This window comes from Amblyraja radiata, chromosome 1 (genome assembly GCF_010909765.2).
Source record: "Amblyraja radiata isolate CabotCenter1 chromosome 1, sAmbRad1.1.pri, whole genome shotgun sequence".
Taxonomy (NCBI): Eukaryota; Metazoa; Chordata; class Chondrichthyes; order Rajiformes; family Rajidae; genus Amblyraja; species Amblyraja radiata.
The window spans coordinates 141,982,551-142,008,292 of record NC_045956.1 but is presented as its reverse complement, the minus strand read 5'-3'; the positions used below and the strand labels follow the sequence as shown (position 1 = coordinate 142,008,292).

Here is a 25,742-nt window from a genome sequence, read left to right as displayed (position 1 = left end):
AATAATTAAATAAATTTAGAATTACTTTTTTAAAGAGCATGTCTCAAATAAATAAACATGAAATAATCGCACTGTCATTAAAGTTTAAGAAGGATCAGCAGATGCTGGAAAAATCGAAAGTAGACAAAAAATGCTGGAGGAACTCAGCGGGTGAGGCAGCATCTATGGAGAAAAGGAGTAGGCAACGTTTCGGGTCGAGACCCTTCTTCAGACTGATGTCGGGGAGGGGCGGGAAAAAAATAGGGGGATGCGGAGACAGTAGGCTATGGGAGAGCTGGGATGGGGAGGGGAAGAAGGGAGAAAGCAAGAACTCCCTGACATTAGAGGTCAATGTTCATACCGCTGGGGTGTAAACTACCCAAGAAAGGACATAAACTACGAACAGAAAGGTCAGATTTAGAATGGGAGGGGGAGTTGAAGTACTGGGCACCTGGGAGATCAGGTTGGTTAATACGGACTGAGCGGAAGTGTTGGACGAAGCGGTCACCGAGCCTATGCTTGGTCTCGCCAATGTAGAGAAGGTGACACCTACGACAGCGGATGCAGTAGATGAATTTGGAGGAGGTGCAGGTGAACCTCTGCTTCGCCTGGAAAGACTGTTTGGACCCTTGGATGGAGTCGAGGGGGGAGGTAAAGTGACAGGTGCTGCATTTCCTGCGGTTGCAGGGGAAAGTACCTGGGGAGGGGGTGGTTTGGGTGGGAAGGGACGAGCTGACCAGGGTGTTGCGGAGGGAACAGTCTCTACGGAAAGCAGAAAGGGGAGGAGATGGGAAGATGTGGACAGTGGTAGGATTTCGCTGAAGTCGAAATGGCGAAAATGTCAGAGGATTATATTTTGTATGTGACAGCTGATAGGGTGGAAGGTGAGGACAAGGGGGACTCTGCCCCTGGTACGAGTAAGGGGATAGGGAGTAAGAGCGGAGCTGCAGGATATAGAGGAGACCTTGGTGAGAGAGCCTCATCTATAATAGAAGAGGGGAACCCACGTTTCCTAAAGAATGAGGGCATCAGATGCCCTGGTCTGAAACACCTCATCGTGAGTGCAGATACAGCGTAGACTGAGGAATTGGGAATAGGGAATAGAGTCCTCACAGGAAGCAGGGTGGGAAGAAGTGTAGTCAAGTTAGCTGTGGGAGTCAGGTTTGTAATAGATGTTTCTTAAATGTTGTGATAGTGCCTGCCTCAACTACCTCCTCCGGCAGCTTGTTCCATAAACCCAAACATAATATATGGATAATAGTAAAGGATTAACAGAGGTTTATGTGGTAAACTAATCCAAAAAAATCTTACTTGGTCCAAGGGAAAGTGGCAAATTAGACAATAGCCAATAGATGCAGGAGTAGGCCATTTTTGGCCCTTTGAGCCAGCACCGCCATTCAATGCGATCATGGCTGATCATGCCCAATCAGTACCCCGTTCCTGCCTTCACCCCATATCCCCTGACTCCGCTATCTTTAAGAGCCCTATCTAGCTCTCTTGAAAGTATCCAGAGAACTGGCCTCCACCGCCTTCTGAGGCAGAGAATTCCACAGACTCACAACTCTCTGTGAGAAACAGTGTTTGCTCGTCTACGTTCAAAATGGTTTACCCCTTATTCTTAAACTGTGGCCCCTGGTTCTGGACTCCCCCAACATCGGGAACATGTTTCCTGCCTCTAGCGTGTCCAAACCCTTAACAATCTTATATGTTTCAATAAGATCCCCTCTCATTCTTCTAAACTCCAGAGGGTACAAGCCAAGCCGCTCCATTCTCTCAGCATATGACTGTCCCGCCATCCCGGGAATTAACCTTGTAAACGTACGCTGCACTCCCTCAATAGCAAGAATGTCCTTCCTCAAATCAGGGGACCAAGACTGCACACAATACTCCAGGTTTGGTCTCACTAGCACGCTGTACAACTGCAGAAGAACCTCTTTGCTCCTATACTCGACTCCTCTTGTTATAAAGGCCAACATGCCATTCGCTTTCTTCACTGCCTGCTGTACCTGCATGCTTACTTTCATAGACAGATGAACAAGGACCCCCAGATCCCGTTTTCCCAGCTTGACGCCATTTAGATAGTAATCTGCCTTCCTGTTTTGGATACTAAAGCGGATAACCTCACATTTATCCACGTTAAACTTCATCTGCCATGCATCTGCCCACTCCCCCAACCTGTCCAAGTCACCCTGCATTCTCATAGCATCCTCCTCACAGTTCACACTGCCACCCAGCTTTGTGTCATTTGCAAATTTGCTAATGTTACTTTGAATCCCTTCACCCAAATCATTGGTGTATATTGTAAATAGCTGCGGTCCCAGCACCGAGCCTTGCGGTACCCCACTAGTCACTGCCTGCCATTCTGAAAGGGACCCATTAATCCCTACTCTTTGTTTCCTGTCTGCCAACCAATTTTCTATCCATGTCAGCACTCTACCCCCAATACCATGTGCCCTAATTTTGCCCACTAATCTCCTATGTGGGACCATATCAAATGCTTTCTGAAAGTCCAGGTACACTACATTCACTCTACATTCCTGTTACTGCTATCCAAATGTGCGGCTATGTCATCTTTTATAATTGACTCCAGCATCTTCCCCACCACTGATATCAGGCTAACTGGTCTATAATTTTCTCTCTCCCGCCTTTCTTAAGTGGGATAACATTAGCTACCCTCCAATCCACAGGAACTGATCCTGAGTCTATAGAACATTGGAAAATTATCACCAATGCATCCACGATTTCTAGAGCCACTGGGAGTACCCTGGGATGCAGACCATCAGGCCCTGGGGATTTATCAGCCTTCAGTCCCATCAGTCTACCCAACACCACTTCCTGCCTAATGTGGATTTCCTTCAGAAGGTACACAAAACAGCTGGAGAAACTCAGCGGGTGCAGCAGCATCTATGGAGCGAAGGAAATAGGCAACGTTTCGGGCCGAAACCCTTCTTCAGACTGATAGGGGGTGGCGGGGAGAAGGAAGGAAAAAGGAGGAGGAGGAGCCCGAGGCCTAGGGGATGGGAGGAGACAGCCCGAGGGCTAAGGAAGGGGAGGAGACAGCAGGGGATTTCCTTCAGTTCCTCCGTCACCCCAGATCCTCTGGCCACTACTATATCAGGAAGAGTGTTTGTGTCCTCCTTAGTGAAGACGGATCCAAAGTACCTGTAAAACTCATCTGCCATTTCCTTGTTCCCCATAATAAATTCATCTTTTTCGGTCTTCAAGGGTCCAACTAATTTTTTCCTCTTCACATACCGAAAGAAGCTTTTACTATCCTCCCTAATATTCTTGGCTAGCTTACCTTCGTACCTCATCTTATCTCCCCGTATTGTCTTTTTAGTTATCTTCTGGTGCTCTTTAAACATTACCCAATCCTCTTGCTTCCCGTTCATCTTTACTACGTTGTACTTCTCTTTTATTTTTAAACTGTCCCTGACGTCCCTTGTCAGCCAAGGGCATCCCTTACTCCCCTTGGAATCTTTCTTCCTCCTAGGAATGAACTGATCCTGCACCTTCTGTATTATTCCTAGAAATACCTGCCATGGTTGTTCCACTGTCATCCCTGCTAGGGTATCTTTCCAGTCAACTTTGGCTGGCTCCTCCCTCATGGCCCCATAGTCCCCTTTATTCAACTATAACACCGACACCTCCGATCTATCCATCTCCCTCTCCAATTGTAGTTTAAACCTGACCATATTATGGTCACTACCTCCTAATGGCTCATTAACCTCAAGTTCCTTTATCAAATCCGGTTCATTACATAACACTAAATCCAGAATTGCCTTCTCCCTGGTAAGCTCCAATACAAGCTGCTCTAAGAATCCATCACAAAGGCACTCTACAAAGTCCCTTTCTTGGGGTCCAGTACCAACCTGATTTTCCAGTCTACCTGCATGTTGAAATCTCCCATAGCAACCACAGCATTAACTTTGCTGCATGTTATAAATTGGATTATAAATTAATTCACTGACAGAAAGCAAATAATAATTTGCTGAGAATTTTCCAGAGTTGTAGGGCTGTACGCTGCAGTTTCAAAGGTGGTCAGCTATTATATTTTTATATTTTTCATGGCATTTATAAATGATTTGAATACAAGGGCACAATTGAGTTTACGTTCAATTGGCAGTGAGGTTTTTGGTGAAGAGGAGAATCTGACAGGAAGATATTAATGGTGGGCACAAACTGACAAGTTGAATTTAATACAGAGAGGTGTGATGTAATTCATTTGGAGATGAGAGTAGGAGGCAACCGTGGCTGACAAGAGAAGTTAGGGATAGAATAAAACTAAAAGAAAAGATGTATAACACAGCAAAGAGTAGCCGGAAGCCAGAGGATTGGGAAAACTCCATAGGACAACAGAAGTAAACAAAACGGGCAATACGGGATGAAAAGATCAAGTACGAAAGGAAGCTGGCCAGGAATATAAAGAAGGACAGTAAAAGCTTCTTTAGATATGTTAATGAAAAAGAGAAGCAAAGTCAAATGTGGGTCCCTTAAAGGCAGACACGGGTGAAATTATTTTGGGTAACAAGGAAATGGCAGAAGAGTTGAACAGGTACTTCGGATCTGTCTTCACTAAGGAAGACACAAATAATCTCCAAGATGTACTGGAGGACAGAGGATCTAAGGGGGTAGAGGAACTGAAAGAAATTTTCATTAGGCGAGAAATAGTATTGGGTAGGCTAACGGGACTGAAGGATGATAAATCCCCTGAGCCTGATGGTCTGCATCCCAGGGTCCTCAGGGAGGTGGCTCTAGAAATAGTGGACGCATTGGTGATTATTTTCCAATGTTCCAGATTGATTCAGGATCAGCTCCTGTGGATTGGAGGATAGCTAACGTTATCCCACTTTTCAAGAAAGGAGCGAGAGAGAAAACAGGGAATTACAGACCAGTTAGCCTGACTTCGGTGGTGGGAAAGATGCTGGAGTCAATTATTAAAGAGGTAATAATGGGGCATTTGGATAGCAGTAAAAGGATTAGTCCAAGTCAACATGGGTTTATGAAAGGGAAATCATGCTTGACTAATCTTCTGGAATTTTTTGAGGATGTGACAAGTAAAATGGATGAAGGGGTGTGGCCTGTGAAAGTAGTGAATCTAGACTTTCAGAAAGCCTTTGATAAGGTCCCGCACGGGAGACTGGTGACTAAAATTAGACACATGGTATTGGGGGTAGGGTGTTGACATGGATAGAAAATTGGTTGGCAGACCGGAAGCAAAGAGTAGGAGTGAACGGGTCCTTTTCAGAATGACAGGCAGTGGCAAGTGGAGTGCCGCAAGGCTCGGTGTTGGGACCGCAACTGTTTACCATATATATTAATGATTTGGAAGAGGGAATTAGGAGCAACACTAGCAAGTTTGCGGATGACACAAAGCTGGATGGCAGTGTGAACTGTGAAGAGGATGTTTGGAGGTTGCAGTGCGAGCTGGACAGGTTGATTGAGTGGGCAGATGCGTGGCAGATGCAGTATAATATAGATAAATGTGAGGTTATCCACTATGGCAGCAAAAATAAGAGGGCAGATTATTATCTCAATGGGGTTAGGTTAGGCAAGGGGGAGGTGCAGCGAGACCTGGGCGTCCTTGTACACCAGTCACTGAAAGTTGGCGTACAGGTACAGCAGGCAAAGAAGAAAGCTAATGGAATGTTGGCCTTCATAACGAGAGGATTTCAGTATAGGAGTAAAGAGGTTCTTCTGCAATTGTATAGGGCTCTGGTGAGACCACATCTGGAGTATTGCGTTCAGTTTTGGTCTCTGAATTTGAGGAAGGACATCCTTGTGATTGAGGCAGTGCAGCGTAGGTTCACGAGATTGATCCCTGGGATGGCAGGACTGTCATATGAGGAAAGATTGAAAAGACTAGGCTTGTATTCACTGGAGTTTAGAAGGATGAGGGGAGATCTTATAGAAACATAAAATTATAAAAGGACTGGACAAGCTAGATGCAGGAAAAATGTTCCCAATGTTGGGCGAGTCCAAAACCAGGGGCCACAGTCTTAGAATAAAGAGGAGGTCATTTAAGACTGAGAAAAAACTTTTTCACCCAGAGAGTTGTGAATTTATGGAATTCCCTGCCACAGAGGGCAGTGGAGGACAAGTCACTGGATGGATTTAAGAGAAAGTTAAATAGAGCTCTAGGGGCTAGTGGAATCAAGGGATATGGGGAGAAGGCAGGCACGGGTAATTGATTGGGGACGATCAGCCATGATCACAATGAATGGCGATGCTGGCTTGAAGTGCCGAATGGCCTCCTCCTGCATCTATTTTCCGGGCTCTGTGGCCTACCATCAATGGAGCTGGAAGCCTCCTCGGATTGTCGTGAGCCCCACCGCGGGGTGCAGACTAAACATTCTTTATCCTAAGCTTATCCCTTGCCTGGAATCGCTCCCACTGCGACCACCGCAGACTTTACCATCAAGGGCTCGCAGTCTCGGGTGAGGCTCCAATGGAAGGTTCGACCAGCCCCGCCACGAGGTTTGATCGCCCGGCGCGGGGGAGCTGACATCCCCCCGATCCGGGAGCTTGATCGCCTCAACGCGGAGGGCCCGAACGCCCCCGGCTACGGGAGTCAAGATCATCCCGTCAAAGGTTCGAGGCCCACGACTGAGGAAGAACAAAAGGAAGAGACTTGAACTTTATTTCGCCTTCCATCACAGCGAGGAATGTGTAGGAGTCACTGTGGTGGATGTTCATGTTAAAATGTGTTTTAAGTGATCTGTTGTTTTTAATTGTAAGACTGACCTGGCCAATGAAATGCCTCTTATGTTGCAAAACATACTTGGCGAATAAAGTGTGATTCTGATTCTGATTATTTCTTCAAGGTGGCAAGTAGAAACAAAGTAATGCTGTGAAGGGTCACAGAGTAAAGGGTCACAACCCAAAATGTTACTATGTACACTCTCCGGAGATGCTGCCTAACCTGCTGACTTACTCCAGCGCTTCATGTCCATAAAATGATGCAGGCTTACCACTCAATCCTCAGAAATGCAACAAATTTACAAAGATGACTATGGAACATGGACAGAAAAACTTATTTACAGACTACCCAAAGAGACTTAAGGTCGTTCAAGGTGTACTTGATTGCAAAATAATTTGGATGTAAATGTTACTATTTCTACGTTCTTTCCCATCTGTTCCAAGTATAAAATGTACGACCTCCATCTCCAATCTTCAAATCAGCATCTAAATGATGTGAAAAAAAGTGTTCTACTCACCGTATTGCATTTTGTCCCACACACTACTTGCCGGTGGTTCAGCCACTGGGATGCAAACACCTTGTTCAGGGTTCCGAATTGGAATTCTTCCTCCTTCAAAAGGGCAGGTAGTCTGTGAGCTGCATAGCCACGCAGTGCATGATGGTAGCTCTGCTCATTCCGAAGCTTAATCTGTTGACCTGCGAGGTAACAGACAAAGGACTTCTTCACAAGCGGTAGCTTCTTCTTCTTACAGAGTGTTTGATCCTGGCTGCACTGTTGAAGGAATATAGCAATAAATTAGTTGATTTGTATAACCAACTGTTTGGGTGAAATTGACATTTTTTGTTTTAAAAGTAGCCTTTTAACTCTAAAGCAAAAACCAAAGTTAACACTATTCTTTTGTGATTCAATCCAATTACAAAATTGCAAGGTTAAAGTAGAGTGATAACATACAGCAAAATTACAATACAGCATCTCGTCTCTTTTTACATGTTGCAATGAATGCAAACAAAATTCTGGTTGGATTATTCAGCGTATGATCAACCTCGGTGAGACCAAGTGCAGGCTTGGCGATCGCTTCGCACAACACCTCCACTCAGTTCGCAATAATCAACCTGATCTCGAAGTGGTTCAGCACTTCAACTCCCCCTCCCATTCCGAATCCGACCTTTCTGTCCTGGGCCTCCTCCATGGCCAGTGAGGCCCACCGCAAATTGGAGGAACAGCATCTCATATTTCGCTTGGGTGGTTTACACCCCAGCGGTATGAACATTGGTTTCTCCAATTTCAGGTATTCCTTGCTTTCTCCCTCCTTCCCCTCAATAGACAATAGATAATAGGTGCAGGAGTAAGCCATTTGGCCCTTCGAGCCAGCACCACCATTCAATGTGATCATGGCTAATCATCCACGATCAGTACCCCGTTCCTGCCTTCTCCCCATATACCCTGACTCCGCTATTTTTAAGAGCCCTAATTAGCTCTCTCTTCAAAGCATCCAGAGAACCTGCCTCCATCGCACTCGGAGGCAGAGAATTCCACAGACTCACCACTCTCTGAGAAAAAGTGTTTCCTCGTCTCCGTTCTAAATGGCTTACTCCTTATTCTTAAACTGTGGCCCCTGGTTCTGGACTCCCCCAACATCGGGAACAAGTTTCCTGCCTCTAGCGTGTCCAAGCCCTTACAATCTTATATGTTTCAATGAGATACCCTCTCATCCTTCTAAACGCCATAGTGTACAAGCCCAGCTGCTCCATTCTCTCAGCATATGACAGTCCCGCTATCCCGGGAATTAACCTTGTAAACCTATGCTGCACTCCCTCAATAGCAAGAATGTCGTTCCTCAAATTAGGGGACCAAAACTGCACACAATACTCCAGGTGTGGTCTCACAAGGGCTTTGTACAACTGCAGAAGGATCTCTTTGCACCTACATTCAATTCCTCTTGTTATAAAAGGCCAACATGCCATTCGTTTTCTTCACTGCCTGCTGTACCTGCATGCTTACTTTCATAGATTGATGTACAAGGACCCCCAGATCCCGTTGTACTTCCCCTTTTCCCAACTTGACACCATTTAGATAGTAATCTGAATGCTTACCCTCCCATTACCAACTCTCCCGCAGCCTACTGTCTCCACCTCTTCCTTTCTTTTTCCTGACCCCCTCCCCCCCCCCACCCCGACATCAGTCTGAAGAAGGGTCTCGACCCAAAACGTTGCCTATTCCTTCGCTCCATAGATGCTGCCTCACCTGCTGATTTTCTCCAGATTTGTCTACCAGCGGGATCCCACCACTGGTCACATCTTCCCATCTCCTCCCCTTTCGGCTTTACGCAGAGACCGCTCCGTAACTCCCTGGTCAATTCGTTCCTTCCCACCCAAACCACCCCCTCTCCTGGCACTTTCCCTTGCAACCGCAGGAAATGCTACACTTGTCGCTTTACCTCCCCCATTGACTCCATTCAAGTACCCAAGCCGTCTTTCCAGATGCGGCAGAGGTTCCCTTGCACCTCCTCCAACCTCATCTATTGCATCCGCTGCTCTAGGTGTCAGCTGCTCTACATCGGTGAGACCAAGCGTAGGCTTGGCGATCGCTTTGCCCAACACCTCCGCTCAGTTCGCAATAACCAACCTGATCTCCTGGAGGCTCAGCACTTCAACTCTCCCTCCCATTCCAAATCCGACCTTTCTGTCCTGGGCCTGCTCCATGGCCACAGTGTGGCCCACCGTAAATTGGAGGAGCAGCACCTCATATTTTGCTTGGGCAGTTTACACACCAGCGGTATGAAAATTGACCTCCAATTTCAGGTAGTCCCTGTTTTCTCCTCTGCTTCCCAGCTCTCCCTTAGCCCACTGTCTCCGCCTCTTTCTTTCTTCCCCCCCCCCCCCCCCCCCCCCCGCACCCTCACATCAGTCTGAAGAAGGGTCTCGACCCGAAACTTTGCCTATTCCCTTCGCTCCATAGAAGCTGCCTCACCCGCTGAATTTCTCCAGCATTTTTGTCTACCCATTCACACAAGTTCTGTTATCCCACTTTCCTCACCCACTCCCTACACATTAGGGGCAATTTTACAGTTACAAGTTAACCTACAAAGCCGATGCGTCTTTGGGATGTGGGAGGAAACCCACACGCTTGCAGGGAGAATGTGCAAATTCAACACAGACAGTGCCCGAAGACAGGATCAAACCCATCTCTGGCGTGTGAAGCAGCAGGTCCACCAGATGTGCCACTATATTTTATTTTCCAACACACAAAAAAAAAATCATACGTTGATAACTATGGTTACTAAAAAAGAAACTACCCATTTTCAGTCTTAAATCTCTATGTGACGCTATGTTCCCCCTTTACAGCTACTGTATGTTTTAATTCAGTTCAAGACTACGGGGCAGTAAAAATAAGTTAGAATTTGAAGATATGTGGGGAACCAAGATTGATAATTGAGCGTGATAATTAAGCTAAAATGGCTCCCTCAAAAGGCCATGTTCAAATAAGCTTGTATTACATTGTAGATTTTAAACTGTTAACAGTTCCAAGTAAACATTGTTCCTTACACTAATCAACCAAGTTACCTAGTGTTAGCATTCCAAAATGATTTCTGCCATAAGACAAAAGGTGTAGTCCAACTCACCTAAAAAAATTGTCAGGTTTGATGCAAAATCCCATTTTCAGATACGTTATGATCAAATAAAACACCAGGTAGTGTACCCAGCGATTTCTCCATTATTACCAGGTACTTCGAGTTTGGATTGAAGAATACACTTCCAAACTACACTAGCACCCCTCCTGCAACATCAGAGGATCACACACTCGACCACTGCTACTCCACTAGAGACGCAAATTGCTCCATCCCTCGCCCAAATTTGGGGGCAAAAAATAAAAAATGGAGCTGGTTGTGCACCTTTTTCCTGCGCATTGGCAGCGACTGAAGTGGGCAGCTCCAGTGAAGAGGATTGTGCATAACTGGTCAGGAGAGGCAGAGGAAAGTGTTGTGACTGCTTTAACTCAGTAGACTGGGTGAGGTTTAAGGACTCTGCAACAGACCTGAACAAGTATGCCAATGTTGCAGGCATGTGCCGTCAGGGTAGGCAAGGTAGGCAGTGCCTACCCTGATTAAAATAATAAAATGGTAATTATTAAATATAAATAGTAAAGGCATGGGAGAATAATGCCTACCTAAGAGATAGATCTTAGGTCGGCATAATTCTCCGCGCCTTTCATCCGCAGTATATGTAACACGCGAAGGTCTGTGCAGCTGGCGTGCCGTCAACGCTGCTTCAAGCCGTCAATTTCCAGGGTACTGAAGGCAGCTGAAATTCTGTCTTTGCAGTACTGCGCATGCGCAGCTCAAGTTTCTTGGCGGGTTTTTCAAACATGGATTGCCATTATTTTAAGAATATCTTAAGAAACAAAGGACATTTATTGTCACATACACCAATTGGTGTAGTGACATTTGAGTTGCCATCTGCATCACACCTATAAAAATAGAGAGAAGAATGGAGTTTGTGTACAAATGATACGGCAAGTAAATTTCTTGGTGATATGTTTTTAAATACCGTATTCCCCGGCAATGAAGACGCTATTTTTTACCCAAAAATAAGGCATGAAAATTTACGTGTCTTGAAAGCCGAAGTTGGAAGGTTGTTAGCCAAGAAAGATAGACTTGGCTATCCCTCAGTACAGCAACATCAAGAACGATGTTGTTGTACTGAGGGATTGCTAAGTCTATCCCTCATTGCTGGCAGCTGATGGGAAGCGGCTGTAAAAGGACAGCGCCGCTGAGGGGAGAGTTCCTTTCACAGCGTGTGGGGAGTCTGGCCCAAGGTAAAGTTGCGAGGAGGGCAGATGCGTTGAGTAGGAGGGGGTCGGGATCAAGCCAGCAACTCACTTGCCGTGACGCTCCGGGTGCGGAGCCACCGCATTGTGGCCGGGAAGGAAGCAGCTCGGGTGGCTGCAAGCGGCCACCGGGACCGGACAGCGGAACTGGCCGCACCTCAGCTCCTTCTGCCAGCTCACCTCTGGCAGTGCTCTCCGTCTGAAAACCTCTCTCCTGCCGCTCGCCGGCCTCACTCGTGTCAGCTGCTTCCCGCAAATCCTTAAATTCCGACAGCGTGATCAAGGGACCAATTAAGGTTACTCGGCTGTCGGAATTTAAAGGTTTGCGGGAAACAGCTGACAAGAGCGAAGCCGGCGAGCGGCAGGTGAGAGCTGTTCAGACGGAGAGCACTGCCAGAGGTGAGCGGGCCGGCAGAAGGCGCTGAGGTGGCGGCCTGTTCCGCTGTCCGGTAACGAGACCGCTCGCAGCCACCCGAGCTGCTCCCCTCCCCGGCCACAATGCGGTGGCTCCGCGGTCGGAACGCCGTGGCAGTGGTGAGTGAGTTACTGGCATAATCCCCAACCCCCTCCTTCTCAATTCTCCTGCCCTCCCCACAACTTTACCCCTAGCCAGACTCCCCACACGCTGTGAAAGGAACTCTCTCCCCAATTGGTCCCTTGAACAAGTATTGTCATTCAATAAGATCACAACTGATTCAACTTGTTCCGGTGTGCTCCCGTTTTCCCCCCCACTATCTCTCCACCTGGCATCACGCTCCACCCCCCCACCGATTCAGTAATTCAGAATGAAGGAGATTTGGAAGCGATGGGCAAATTGCTTTCTTTCTTTTTTTGTTGAGCGTGAAAATTTTTGTCCCACCAGCCTTCTTTCAAAATTTTGCAACTCAAAATGGGGGTGCGTTTTCATTGCCGGGAAATACGGTACTTTATTTAGAGATTTGGCTTTTGAAGACTTTATAAAAAATCGACGGACAGTTTACGGAGAGAACAATCTGCGCTTGCGCGGTTTAAGATTTTTGAAAAGCGGACTGACTACCTACCCTGAGTAATTACTCGCAGCATGTGCCTGCAATGTTGTTACCAATTTTCTTAGAAATCGTGTGGAGGAGTGTTCCCCAATCAGAAGCATTGGTTGAACAAGAAATCTGTAACCTACTGAGTACCAAGTCTGTGATTCAAGTCAGACAATTCAGAATCATACTAGCAGTCCAGAAGGCTATTAAGAATACAAAGAGACATTATTGGACTAAACTGGAGGCTCAGATGGATGCTTGTCAATTGTCTCAGAATCAGAGTAGATCAAATTACAGCAACGTGTCACTCCCAGAAAAGATCAACACTTTCTATGCTCGCTTCCAACTTCCAATGGAAGACCAACAATGTATCTTTATGGGCCCTACTGCCCGGTGATCTTAAGTCTCCGAGGTCAACTTTGCAAGATCATTCGCAAAGGCAAACCCAAAGGCAGATGCCAACAGAATTAAAGGGCTTTCTCACTGTGCGACCTGAAGCAAGACTTAACAAGATTTAACATCGTGGGAACCTTCTGCGATAGCAGTACGGCATTCGTGGACCACCGAGGACCTCCGTGGCGCTAACGGCAGGTAGTCGTGTGACTTGGTAAGGTCGGGAGAAAATTCAAACATTTTTGAATTTCTCCAAGAGTGCCTTGAGCACTTTTTGGTGAGCGTTGCAACATTGTATGAACGCAGTGGCCCGTGCGATATCCGTAATAACTCTTGCGGGTACCGTGGGAACTCCTGCGAACGGTGAGTAACTGAGCAGTTTGATTGTCAGTGCTTGTTTTACCTCATTGTTAAATAAATATATTTTTTACTATCAGATTGATGTCTGCAATTCTTCATTAACACATCACTACAAGATGAATGTCTCTAATGTTATAATCCCTCTCATGCTGAAACACAAAATAGTTGAAGGGAGGTGAAATAATCACATTTTCTTTCTTTTTCATTTTTGAGTGTTCAGGTACCTCACTTGCTGAGCTACTTTACTCCAGCAGTTTGTGTCTCTTTTTGTCTAAAGCAGTTTCTAAGACTGGAGGAACTCCGCGGGCCAGGCAGCATCTACGGAGGGAAATGGACATGCGACCCTTTCTTCAGGCTGCCTTATCTCTCTCCCCCCCCCCCCCCCCCCAACTCCCACCCACACACACGAATGCTGGAGAAACTCAGCGGGTGCGCAGCAGCATCTATGGAACGAAGGAAATAGGCAACGTTTCGGGCCGAAACGTTGCCTATTTCCTTCGTTCCATAGATGCTGCTGCACCCGCTGAGTTTCTCCAGCATCATTGTGTACCTTCAATTTTCCATCATCTGCAGTTCCTTCTTAAACACAAATGCACCGAGTTCCTCCAGCACTTCGTGTTTTGCTCAGTATTCCAGCATCCGCTGTCTCCCGCGTCTCCAATAAAACAAAACTACTGTCAAAAGGCTGAAGAATAGGGGCAGAGATAGATACATTCTTGATTAGTGCGGCTGTCAGGAGGTTATGGGGAGAAGGCAAGAGAATGTGGTTGAGAGGGAGTGCCCATCTGTTACTATTAATTGGACAGTTCGGTCTGTGAAACGCAACACGCCAGCCCCGACATCCAGCCCGGTGGTCAGTCCTTTGAAGATAGACACCAGTTGCTTGGAGCAACTCAGCGGGACAGGCAGCATCTCTGGAGAGAAGGAACGGGTGGCGTTTCGGGTCGAGAGCCTTCTTCAGACTGAAAGTTTCACCTCTCAGTAGATAATAAAATAAGACAATCATCACGGTCAATGTGAGACACAGTCTTTATTCCTATTTGACAAAATAAAAAGACGACTTCTTGCACATATTGAGAGAAGGTGCATCACACCAAACAACATTTGTCTAAAAAAAAACAGGTTATTCTTCAGCTCATTAAAGAGCTTGGGTGAAAAAAACCAATATAGTGTGTGAAAAAAAGTAACATCATTTGTGCCACGTGATTAACAACACTACAGTCCACGATGTTCATTCAAGATTAACGGGAAAGATCTGGAGACAGACAAGTCACTCGCACAAATAACAGAAATGCCGAGTACCGTGGGAACTCTTTATCTACCCCCCGTTATATCGTGCGGAACTCGTGCTGGACCACGACCACTTCACTCGGGTGACATCTTGCTTCAGGTCGCACCGTGAGAACTGGCCATTAACAATCTCATCAGGAAGGCTGGCTCCGTTCTGGGGATGGAAGTGGATTCATTCAAGGTGGTCTTGGAGGGGAGGATGCTCCTTAAACTGCGGAGCATCTTGGACAATACAGCTCACCCTTTCCATTAAACAATGGTTTCAGCAACAAACTGGTTCCAAAAAGATGCAGCACATAACGCCACAGGAGATCCTTTTCCCCTTTGCACAATTCCTCCCCCTACTGCCGTGGGACAAACTGACTCCCCCCCCCCCCCCCAAATCTTTGCACATCCCCAATCCTGGACTTTCCACTCGTCACTTTAATTTAAAGTTTCATGTATCTTGTTGTGTTTTCTGACTGTTGGCAGATCAATATCCCTCCTGTGACCAATAAAGTTATATCGTATCATAAGGTGTCTATAAAGCTGCAGCAAGTAAAACATCTCATTGTTCTGGTTCATATCAGATGCATATGACAAATAAAGACTCTTGAACCAACTAATTTTAGAGATCAACAAGACTACTGTCCAAGGTGCAATTATTTTTCTGCAGTCATATCTTTTCTCTTCTGCCTTTGCTCACTTTAATAGCTTGATCATTAATTTCAACCATAAATGGTTGCTGCAGCCAGCAGAATGGCAAACCAGAAACAGCATTAGTAAAAAATTAAATAATATTCTAAACATTAGTGAAATTTGACACAAAACTTAATCATTCCAAAATAACTTACTAAGTAATATTTCCTCCTGATACTCCTCTGCCTGCCCTGAAACTTCAGTGATAACCCAAGGGGACACAAGGAACCGAAGATGCTGGAATCTTGCGTGGAACACAAAGCACTGGAGTAACTCAGCAGGTCAGGCACCACAATCCAAGGTCCTGATCTCAGTCTTAACGAAGTATTCTATCCACTCCTAACACGAAAATGAGTCCAATCTTCCAAGAATCTGGAGAAGCAAAACCCCATTTTTTCTTAATCCAAGGTCATGAACATTTTAAAATAAATAATGGAGATACAAGGAACTGCACATTGAAACACATAGTGCTGGAGTAACTCAGCAAATCACACAACTTCTGTGGAGGGAATGGATTGGCAATATTTCAGGTTGGGACCCTTCTGATGTGCAGAAGGATCTCAACCCAAAACTTCTATCTATTCCAGTCACAGATGCTGCCTGACCTACTGAGCTACTCCAGTGTGTAGGAAAGAACTGCAGATGCTGGTTTAAATCGAAGGTAGACGCAAAATGCTGGAGTAACTCAGCGGGACAGGCAGCATCTCTGGAGAGAAAGAATGGGTGACGTTTCGGGTCGAGACCGTTGTTCAGACTCTCCACTACTTCAGACGCGCCAGTGCTACTCCAGTACTTTGAGTTTTGCTTGAGATAAATAATTGTTTTCCTTTAAATATCTACACTAAAGCATCCTTCCAGATCATGAGTTGCACACATAAAAAGGCACCCCCCACACTTGTGATCACCCCTGGTACAAACTAAATGAAAATAATCATGATTTTGTTGGCTGAGATTCTGCAACTTTTGTAAACGAAGAGCCTTCTGCATTAAACTATTTTATAGCCACGCATAAATTACAGCAAATCTAAAGTTAATTACTACTGTTTTCCCATGAATTTAAACTCACGTGGAAACTAAATTCACTACATGAAAATGGGAATTGAATTGGCACATCATAAAGAAGAATGACATCACAAAGCTAAACATTATCTAGTTGTAAAACTATTTTCTCTGTTCAAATAAAATAATTCACGTTAAAAACGGCACAATCATGTCTGCCATATACTAAAACAAATACTAGATTAATTAATGTAATGTCAACATCAGTGTATACAAATACCATTTTTGAAATATTATTTTAATTGCTCTCCACAAGAAACAAATGAACAGGCCACATTACACTTCCACATTCTCCAATCATTCCTTTACTACTTGCATTGTTCTTCAAATACTCAATTATCATTCATTTTCTATTGCCACACTGCCTCCATGACAAACTTGTTCCTCTGAAATTTAACACAGAATTATCCAGCAATTTCACAGCATGTAACCGATTAGTTTAAAGCCAAACTATAACAGGTGAATATCACTCACTTCCACTGCATATTTACTGTTGCACGATTTTTCAGTTTTAAATCTTGGTCGCAGTAATCCAATACCTTTGTTCCACATTTACATCTGTGCAGGATTAATAAAGTACATTTCTAATTCTGCTTTCTAGCATAGTAATCAATTCAACAAATGTTCCAATGCTGATACTTTTATAACTCTTCTCAATCCAAACAATGCTCAAGCACTTGAAATATTCCCATATTTCACCAGCCATTCACATGTGAATGGGCTATTCCTTATTGTTTGACTAAAATAAGCTGAGCAAGTTTAACTTACCAGCAACATTTAAACATATTCAATTATGTTTATTGTATTTAATAAGACCATGAAGTAATGAAACAAAATTGGTGATTGCTTGATAATTTTTCATGACAACATTCTGAGGATCATTTTATGAATTAAATACTAAGAAATTATTAGTTATGATTCAACATGATTCCTTTAATATTAAAGAATAGGATTTTTTTTTAACTTGCAGTCTTTCCCATCCAACTTCAATAGATATTAGCATTTAAATGTATTTTCAAATCTGATGATTCCTGTTGAACTGTCAATTATCAATGAATTTCTCACTCACCACCCTTTGTGTAAAGAAAGGTCTCCTCATCTCCATTTCAAAAGGCATATCCTTTTATTCTGAAGTTGTTACCTCTGGTTCTAGACTCTCCCATAGGTTTCAAAAGGTTCTCGAGCCAAAATACAAAGCCTAATCCCACCTCAATGATGGAACACTACAGCCCACCTCTTGACAAACTCTGAGTTTAAAAAAAATGTTTTTGCAAAAATGTCTTGCTTTCGTAAGAAATTTGTGTATAATTTGTTTTGTGTATTTGTCCAAGTCAATGTGCCTGTGATGCTACAGTATGCAAGATTCTTCAATGTTCCAGTACTAGCCATATTTGTGCATTTGACAATAATCTCAACCTGAATTTGAACTTCTTCCCCCCAAGTCTCACTCATAATATACACTAGCCAAACACTAAAGATATCTTGCAACTCCAAAGCCTTACATTGAAGTATTCATAGAATATTCTTATATAAAACAGGAAACCAAGCCAGCTTTCCCATTTGGAAAACAATAAGACATAGTTATTTCATTATGCAGCCTACCAGCACCTGTGCAACTTATACTGAAATAGTCTTCCTTGCACTATACAAAAAAAGTACAATGTGCACTGAATGGAATAACCAGAGGAATAGAAGAAAATCAAAGGCAGAAAATGGTTTTGACAATCAATGGAATAAAAAACCCCACTAATGACAAACTGGAGGTAATGGGAATGAGGTTGATTCAGATTTAACAGTGAATGGCTGGACACATAAATAATAGGCTGCAAATCAATGAATCTTCTTACCGTTGAATTGTGTAAACACAGGACTCCAGAGCCGCCTGAAGGGAGAAGGAATTTCTTGTGCAGGTGACACTGGTTGTGGAGCTCTTTATAGGATGTAGTTCAATGTGAGTGAAAGATTCAACACTGATGAAACTTAATTTGACACTTATCTTTGCTTAGAACATTCAGACAATAAATTTTCAAAAGTAGTTACTATTGTAACATACATAGAACAACTCAAGAAAAACCCTACGGCCCACGACATCCGTACCAAAAATAATGCCAGTTTAAACTAATCTCATCTGCCCGCACACAATTCATATTTCTCCATTCTTTGTACATCATGTGCCGATCCAAAAGCCTCTTAAAATCCACTATCTTGGCTGCCTCCACCACTTCCCCTGGCAGAACATTCCTGGCACCCACCACTTACTCTGTAAAAATCCTTGTCCTGCACATCTCCTGCAAACTTTGTCCCTCTCACCCTACAGCTCTCTGCCCTCTGGTCTTTGAGATTTCCACCCGTCCAGCCGATTTATATGCCCCTCACACTTCTCTCAGGATTCCTCTCAACCTTAGTTTTTCCTAGGAAAACAATCTAAGTCTATCCATCCTCACCTTACAGCTAACCCAGGCAAAAATCTGGCAAATAAGTAGGAAGGAACTGCAGATGCTGGTTTACATCGAAGGTAGACTTCTTTAGTCTGAAGAAGGGTCTCGACCCGAAACGTCACCTATCCCCTCTATCCAGAGATGCTGCCTGTCCCGCTTAGTTACTCCAGCATCCAGAGAATTGGCCTTCACTGCCTTCCAAGGCAGAGAATTCCAAAGATTCACAACCCTCTGTGTGAAAAAGTTTTTCCCCCATCTCCGTTCTAAAGATAAAGATACCTTAATTCTTAAACTGTGGCCCCTGGTTCTGGATTCCCCCAACATCGGGAACATATTTCCTGCCTCTAGTGTGTCCAATCCCTTAATAATCTTATGTTTTAATTAGAACCCCTCATCCTAAATTCCAGAGGATACAAGCCCAGCCGCTCCATTCTCTCAGCATATGACAGTCCCGCCATCCCGGGAATTAACCTTGTAAACCTACGCTGCACTCCCTCATTAGCAAGAATGTCCTTCCTCAAATTTGGAGACCAAAACTGCACACAATATTCCAGGTGTGGTCTCACTACGGCCCTGTACAACTGCAGAAGGACCTCTTTGCTCCTATACTCTTGTTATGAAGGCCAACACGCCATTAGCTTCCTTCACTGCCTGCTGTACCTGCATGCTTACTTTCAGTGACTGATGAACAAGGACCCCCAGATCTCATTGTACTTCCTTTTCCCAATTTGACACCATTCAGATAATAATCTGCCTTCCTGTTCTTCCACCAAAGTGGATAACCTCACATTTATCCACATTAAACTGCATCTGCCATGCATCTGCCCACTACCCAACTTGTCCAAGTCACCCTGCATCCTCATAGCATCCTCCTCACACTTCACACTGCCACCCAGCTTTGTGTCATCTGCAAATTTGCTAATGTTACTTTTAATCTCTTCATCTAAATCATTAATGTATATTGTAAATAGCTGCGGACCCAGCACCGAACCTTGCGGTACCCGACTAGTCACTACCTGACCATTCTGAAAGGGACCCGTTAATCTCCTCTCCGTTTCCTGTCTGCCAACCAATTTTCTATCCATGTCAGTACCCTACCCCCAAATACCATGTGCTCTAATTTTGCCCACTAATCTCCTATGTGGGACCTTATCAAATGCTTTCTGAAAGTCTAGGTGCACTACATCCACTGGCTCTCCCCTGTCCATTTTCCTAGTTACATACTCAAAAAATTACAGAAGATTAGTTAAGCATGATTTCTCCTTCGTAAATCTATGCTGACTCAGACCGATCCTGTTACTGCTATCCAAATGTGCCGCTATTTCATCTTTTAGAATTGACTGCAGCATCTTCCCCACCACCAATGTCAGGCTAACTGGTCTATAATTCCCTGTTTTCTCTCTTCCGCCTTTCATGAAAAGTGGGATAACATTAGCTACCTTCCAATCCACAGGAACTGATCCTGAATATAAAGAACATTGGAAAATGATCACCAATGCGTCCACGATTTCTAGAGCCACTTTCTCGAGCCACTATCCTTTATGTTAAAAAAAAACCTGCTTTGCGATTTCATTCCTAAATGACTGTTTTTTTATTCTCCCTTTCTATGAGCTTTGCCAGATCAAAGAAGTATAAAAAGAGTTATAAAGGAAGTTATTGGACCCAGGCCGGTCTAAAATAGACTTTGGGGTCATCAAACTTGCCAGCTTTGAACCATGGCGTAGCCTGTCAACCTTAGCTATTGCTCATTCTGATAATTACATATGATAAGGGTTTCTGTCTTCCCCACCCTTCCCAAGTAGTGCGTTCCAGATATGTCCATTCATTGAGTGAAATTATTTTATCTCGAATCCCGTTTGACAAATATAAAGCAACTCCAGTGAGATATTTTCTCCTACTTACTATAATTCTGTAGTCAGTCCAATGCGCTGACGATTTCTAGAGCCACTTGCTTAAGTACCCTGGGATGTAGACCATCAGGCCCTGATGATTTATCAACCTTCAGTCCCATCAGTCAACCCAACACCATTTCCTGCCTAATGTGAATTTCCTCAGTTCCTCCGTCACCCTAGGTCCTCTGGCCACTGGTACATCTGGGAGATTGGATCCGTCTTCACTAAGAAGGACACAAAGTACTTGTTCAACTCATTGCCATTTCCTTGTTCCCCATAATCAATTCACCTGTTTCTGTCTTCAAGGGACCCACATTTGTCTTAACTAAATTTTTCCTCTTCACATACCTAAAGAAGCTTTTACTATCCTCCTTTATATTCTTGGCTAGCTTACCTTCGTACCTCATCTTTTCTCCCCGCATTGCCTTTTTAGTTATCTTCTGTTGCTCTTTAAAAGTTTCCCAATCCTCTGGCTTACCGCTCATCTTTGCTATGTTATACTTCTTCTCTTTTATTTTTACACTGTCCTTGACTTCCCTTGTCAGCCACGGTCGCCCCCTTAGAATCTTTCTTCCTCTTTGGAATGAACTGATCCGGCATTGTAGTACATCAGTTCCTTAGATAAAATCCAATGATTACAATGGGATTGAGACAAATCGAACTTTACTGTAGCTTATAGAAGAAGGACTGTTCAGAAGTCTGAAACTGTCCTCAAATGGCCCTTACATACTAGTATTCCCCACAGTGATTTCACTTTCTTTCACATCCTCAACCATGGTCAATAATAGATGCAACCTTGCTCACTTTCTCCAACTCCAAGGATAAATTCCTTCCTTCACTTTGAGTCCTATCCACTCGCCAGTTATTCTTCTTTTTAATGTACATATAAAAATCCATGGGATTTTCTTCAATTGACTCGCCAATGGCATTTTTGGCACATCTAGTTGCCCACGAGTTCGTTCCTGCTTGTTCAAAAGGTCCTGCCTGGTTTCATCTTTCTAAACTTGCTTATGCTTCCTTTTTCTTTTTGACCAAATTTACAACCTCTTTGGTTGTCCAAGCTACCCTTACCTAGCCATGTTGCCGCCTTACTGGAACGTTAATCCTCAACTCTGATCAACTGACCTCTGAACAACTCCCACATCTGATGTGGACTTACCTAATAACAATTACTCCTAATTTTCTCTCTCGATCCTATCTAACAATCCTGTACTCTGCCTTACCTCAATTTAGAGTCTTCCCCTAAGATCCAGATTTAATCCTTGTTCATAACTATCTTAAAACATATGGAGTTGAGATCACTGTTCCCAAAGTTGAAATGCCAAGTCACCTGGGCAGCCATATTTCCCTATACCAGTTCAATTGCAGTCCCTTCTCGAGTTGAACTGTCCACATTTGTTTCAAGAAACTCTTTTGGAAACATTTCACAAATTCTGCCCCACCTAAGCCTTTTGCACCAAGTACCAGCAAATAGAGAAGTTAAAGTTGCCCACTGTGACAAGCATGTTGCTTTTGCAGCTTTCTGTCATCTGCCTACATATGTTCCTCTATTTCTCAAAAGTAGTACAATCTCATTAGAGCGATTGCATCTTTCTTATTTTTCAGCTCTATCCACAAGGCCGGAGTGGACAAACCCTCTAGTGTGTCCTCTCCGTGTGCCGCCATGACATTCTCGCTGATTAGTTAAGCAACCCCTCCATCTCTTTAACACGTCTGAAACACTGAAGCCCTGGAACATTGAGCTGCCAGTTGTGTCTCTCTCGCACCACGATTCCACAATAGCCATAATATCATAGCTCCTAGCATCGATCCAGGCTCTAATTTTATATGCTTTCTTCACAATACTCTTTGCACTGAAATAAACACATTTCAGCCCATCAGTTTCACCATATTAACGTCCCCCTCCCTTTTCTTTGACTCTTACTGGTCATAACCTCTACCTTCCCATTAGTCCTTCCATTTGCTGACCTGTGCTGGATCCCATCCCTCTGGCACTCTGGTTCCTTTTGAGTAGCACTAGCAAACCTCCCTCCAAAGATATTGGCACCCTTCAGTTCAGAAGCAACCCGTACATCTTGTACAGGTCAACTCTGCCCCAGAGACGATCCCAATGGGACAAAATTCAGAACCCCTACCTCCTGCATTAATTCCTCATCCACTCATTCATCCATCCCATCTTCCTGCTCCTATTCTCAGTAACAGGAGGTGCTGGCAGTAATCTGGAGACTACTACCCAAGGTACTGCTTTTCAACCCAACTCTCTTCGAACTATCTGTAATCAAACTTTATCTTGCACTAAACATTATTCCCATTATCCTGTATCAGTGCACTGTGGACAGCTTGATTGAAATCATGTAGTCTTTTTGCTGACTGGATCGCATGCAACAAAAATGCTTCATTGTAACTCAGTACAGGTGACAATAATAAACTAACGTATGATCACTATATCATTTGTGCCAATGTGCACAACTTCCAGCAGCTCGCCCTCCCCTTTGAGAATATTCTGCAGCTACCCAGACACAAGTGCCCTGGCACAAGGAGGGCAAACACCAGTCTGGAATCCCATTTGCAGCCACAGAATCTTCCGTCTGTTCCACTAACTAATGTCTCCTCCTATCACTATTGCTGTGCCTGGCTTCACTCTTCATCATTTTGGCTCACAGCCAAGCATGATGCCACAGACCCAGCTACTATAGCTGGTGCTCTCCCATGAATGGTCACCCTCCCTCATCCCCAAATAAATTAAGGATAAACTAGTTGGGAGAGGAAATGCCACAGGGACATACTGCACTCTCTCCCACTCCATTTTGTGGTGCTCACTCATCTCCATCTGCCTTTACCTTAGGTGTGACCACCTCATGATAACTCCTATTACCTCACATATTCCTGGATGACGTCCAGCCACAAAGTACAGATCTATACTAATAATTGAGAACATGACTGTGACCATGACAGAATAGGATACAATTTAAATTAATAGCTGATTATATTCAAAAGCAGTATATAAACACTGTGCCAATAGAAGCAAATAAAAACTCTATTGAATCCTTGAAGGAAAAAAATCAGCTACTCTTACCCAATATGGCTTGCATGCAACTCCAGTCCCATACAAATGGGACTGCCTCTTTCTACCAGCTATCTCCCCTCTACTCCAGTCTTGAAGGGTCCCGACCCAAAACATCAACTATTTTCCTCCAAACATGCTGCCTGATCCACTAAGCTTGTCCAGCAAAATTCCCTGTTCAAGATTTCAACATCTGCATTTTCTTATGCCTTTGAACTGTTTTACCAATCTGCAACTTCCAAAGCAGATTGGCGATAGGAATGAATTCCAGGTTGGCTCACATCCTAAAAATGAATTTAAAACACAGCAGCCAAATTGATAACAGCAAAGTGTCACAAAAAGCAATGAGATAAATGACCAGACAATCTGTTTTGAGTTTTGAGTGATGTTGTCTGGGAGATGAGTGTTGACTAGGACAATGGGGAGCATTGGACAAATTAAGCTTTTAGGTACACGTCAACTTCAACGTAGCAAATGAAAGAGGAAAATAAAGTGCTTTTTCAGGTGGGGAATCCAACTTGGTAACAAATAAAATACCGAGCAGAAAACAAAGTTCAGCAGAACACCTGGCAAAACCTCAAAATTGTACCCTATTTGATCGATTGATGATTCCTTGCTAGAATTGTGAAATTGATGCCAGAAATAAGTAAAAGTGAATTTTGAACTGGATTTTAAACTTTACATTTCACTGGCTAAATTCCACAACTGATATGAAAGATTGAGATTGACTGATTTTTTATTTCCTTTGCTGACATTTGTAGACTCCCTACCATTTCAATCAATCAGTTTTATTCATCAAATACACATATAAGTGCAGTAAAATGAATTTTCAAGCAGCGGTACAATTTTTAAAAAAACGCAATACACAATAAGATTTAACACAAACATCCACCACAGCATTCTACACTGTGGTGGAAGGCACAAAGTACAGTCATATCCAACTATCCACAAGTCTTACAAATTTATCATTTCCTAATGTCTTCTATTTTCTTAAACATCTTCCTCTTTGACACAAATTAAAGAGACTTAACATCAGACTCATTTGGAAAGTTAGGAAATATTATAATTCAATTGGCTTTGTTCTTCTATGTAATATGAAGAAAGTTGTCCAGGAAGCAAGATCTATCTATCAATCTTTATCCCTGTACCCGACTCCCCAGCATCTACTCCACCACCTACCAAGGCCCCTCCTTTCAACATCTCCACTGACCTCCTTAGCCCTCCTCCACACTGCTTCCTCTCCCAGTTTGACCTGGTCACCCCTATTGAAATCTCCAAACTCATCAGCTCTTCCAAACCCACTACCTGCTCCCTCGACCCTCTCCCCACTCCCCTGCTGAAGTCCTGCCTCCCCGTTCTCTGCCCCTACCTCACTAATCTCTTCAACTCCTCATTGTCCCAAGGAATTGTCCCCTCCGCTTTCAAAACTGCTGCTGTCACACCAATCTTAAAGAAACCTGGTCTTGATCCCTCCTCTCTCATTAACTACCGCCCAATCTCAAACCACCCCTTTCTTTCAAAAACCCTGGAGCGTATCGTTGCGTCGCAACTTCATTCCCACCTCCTTGCGTATAACCTACTTGAACCCCTCCAATCTGGCTTTCGCCCCCTCCATAGCACAGAAACTGCTCTCCTCAAAGTCCTCAACGACCTCCTCACCTCTGCTGACACTGGTTCCCTCTACATCCTCATCCTCCTCGACCTGAGCGCAGCCTTCGATACAGTGAACCATAACATCCTGCTCACCAGACTCAAAGACCTCGGCATTGAAGACGCTGCACTCAGCTGGCTCCGTTCCTACCTTTCCAACAGATCCCACTTCATCTCTCTCCACAACCACACCTCTGCTACAGCCACAGTCACTCAAGGCGTTCCCCAAGGCTCCGTACTCGGCCCCCTCCTCTTCATCATCTACATCCTCCCCCTTGGTCAGATACTCCGCCACTTCAACCTGGACTTCCACTGTTACGCCGATGACACCCAGATCTACCTCGGCACCAAATCCCCCCACAACCCCCCCTCTCCCATATCAACTCCTGTTTGTCAGC

The 25,742-nt window shown here is 44.2% G+C and overlaps 1 protein-coding gene across 1 annotated transcript in view; it reads right to left on the bottom strand.

Moving 5' to 3' along the window:
* The window catches only part of dcaf12 (DDB1 and CUL4 associated factor 12), a 71,875-nt gene that overhangs the window by 33,718 nt on the left and 12,415 nt on the right, over positions 1 to 25,742 (bottom strand). Inside the window, exon 2 of the mRNA XM_033032097.1 lies at positions 7,197 to 7,451. Within this exon, the coding sequence (XP_032887988.1) occupies positions 7,197 to 7,451 (255 nt within the window). The remainder of the gene's footprint in view (positions 1 to 7,196; positions 7,452 to 25,742) is intronic.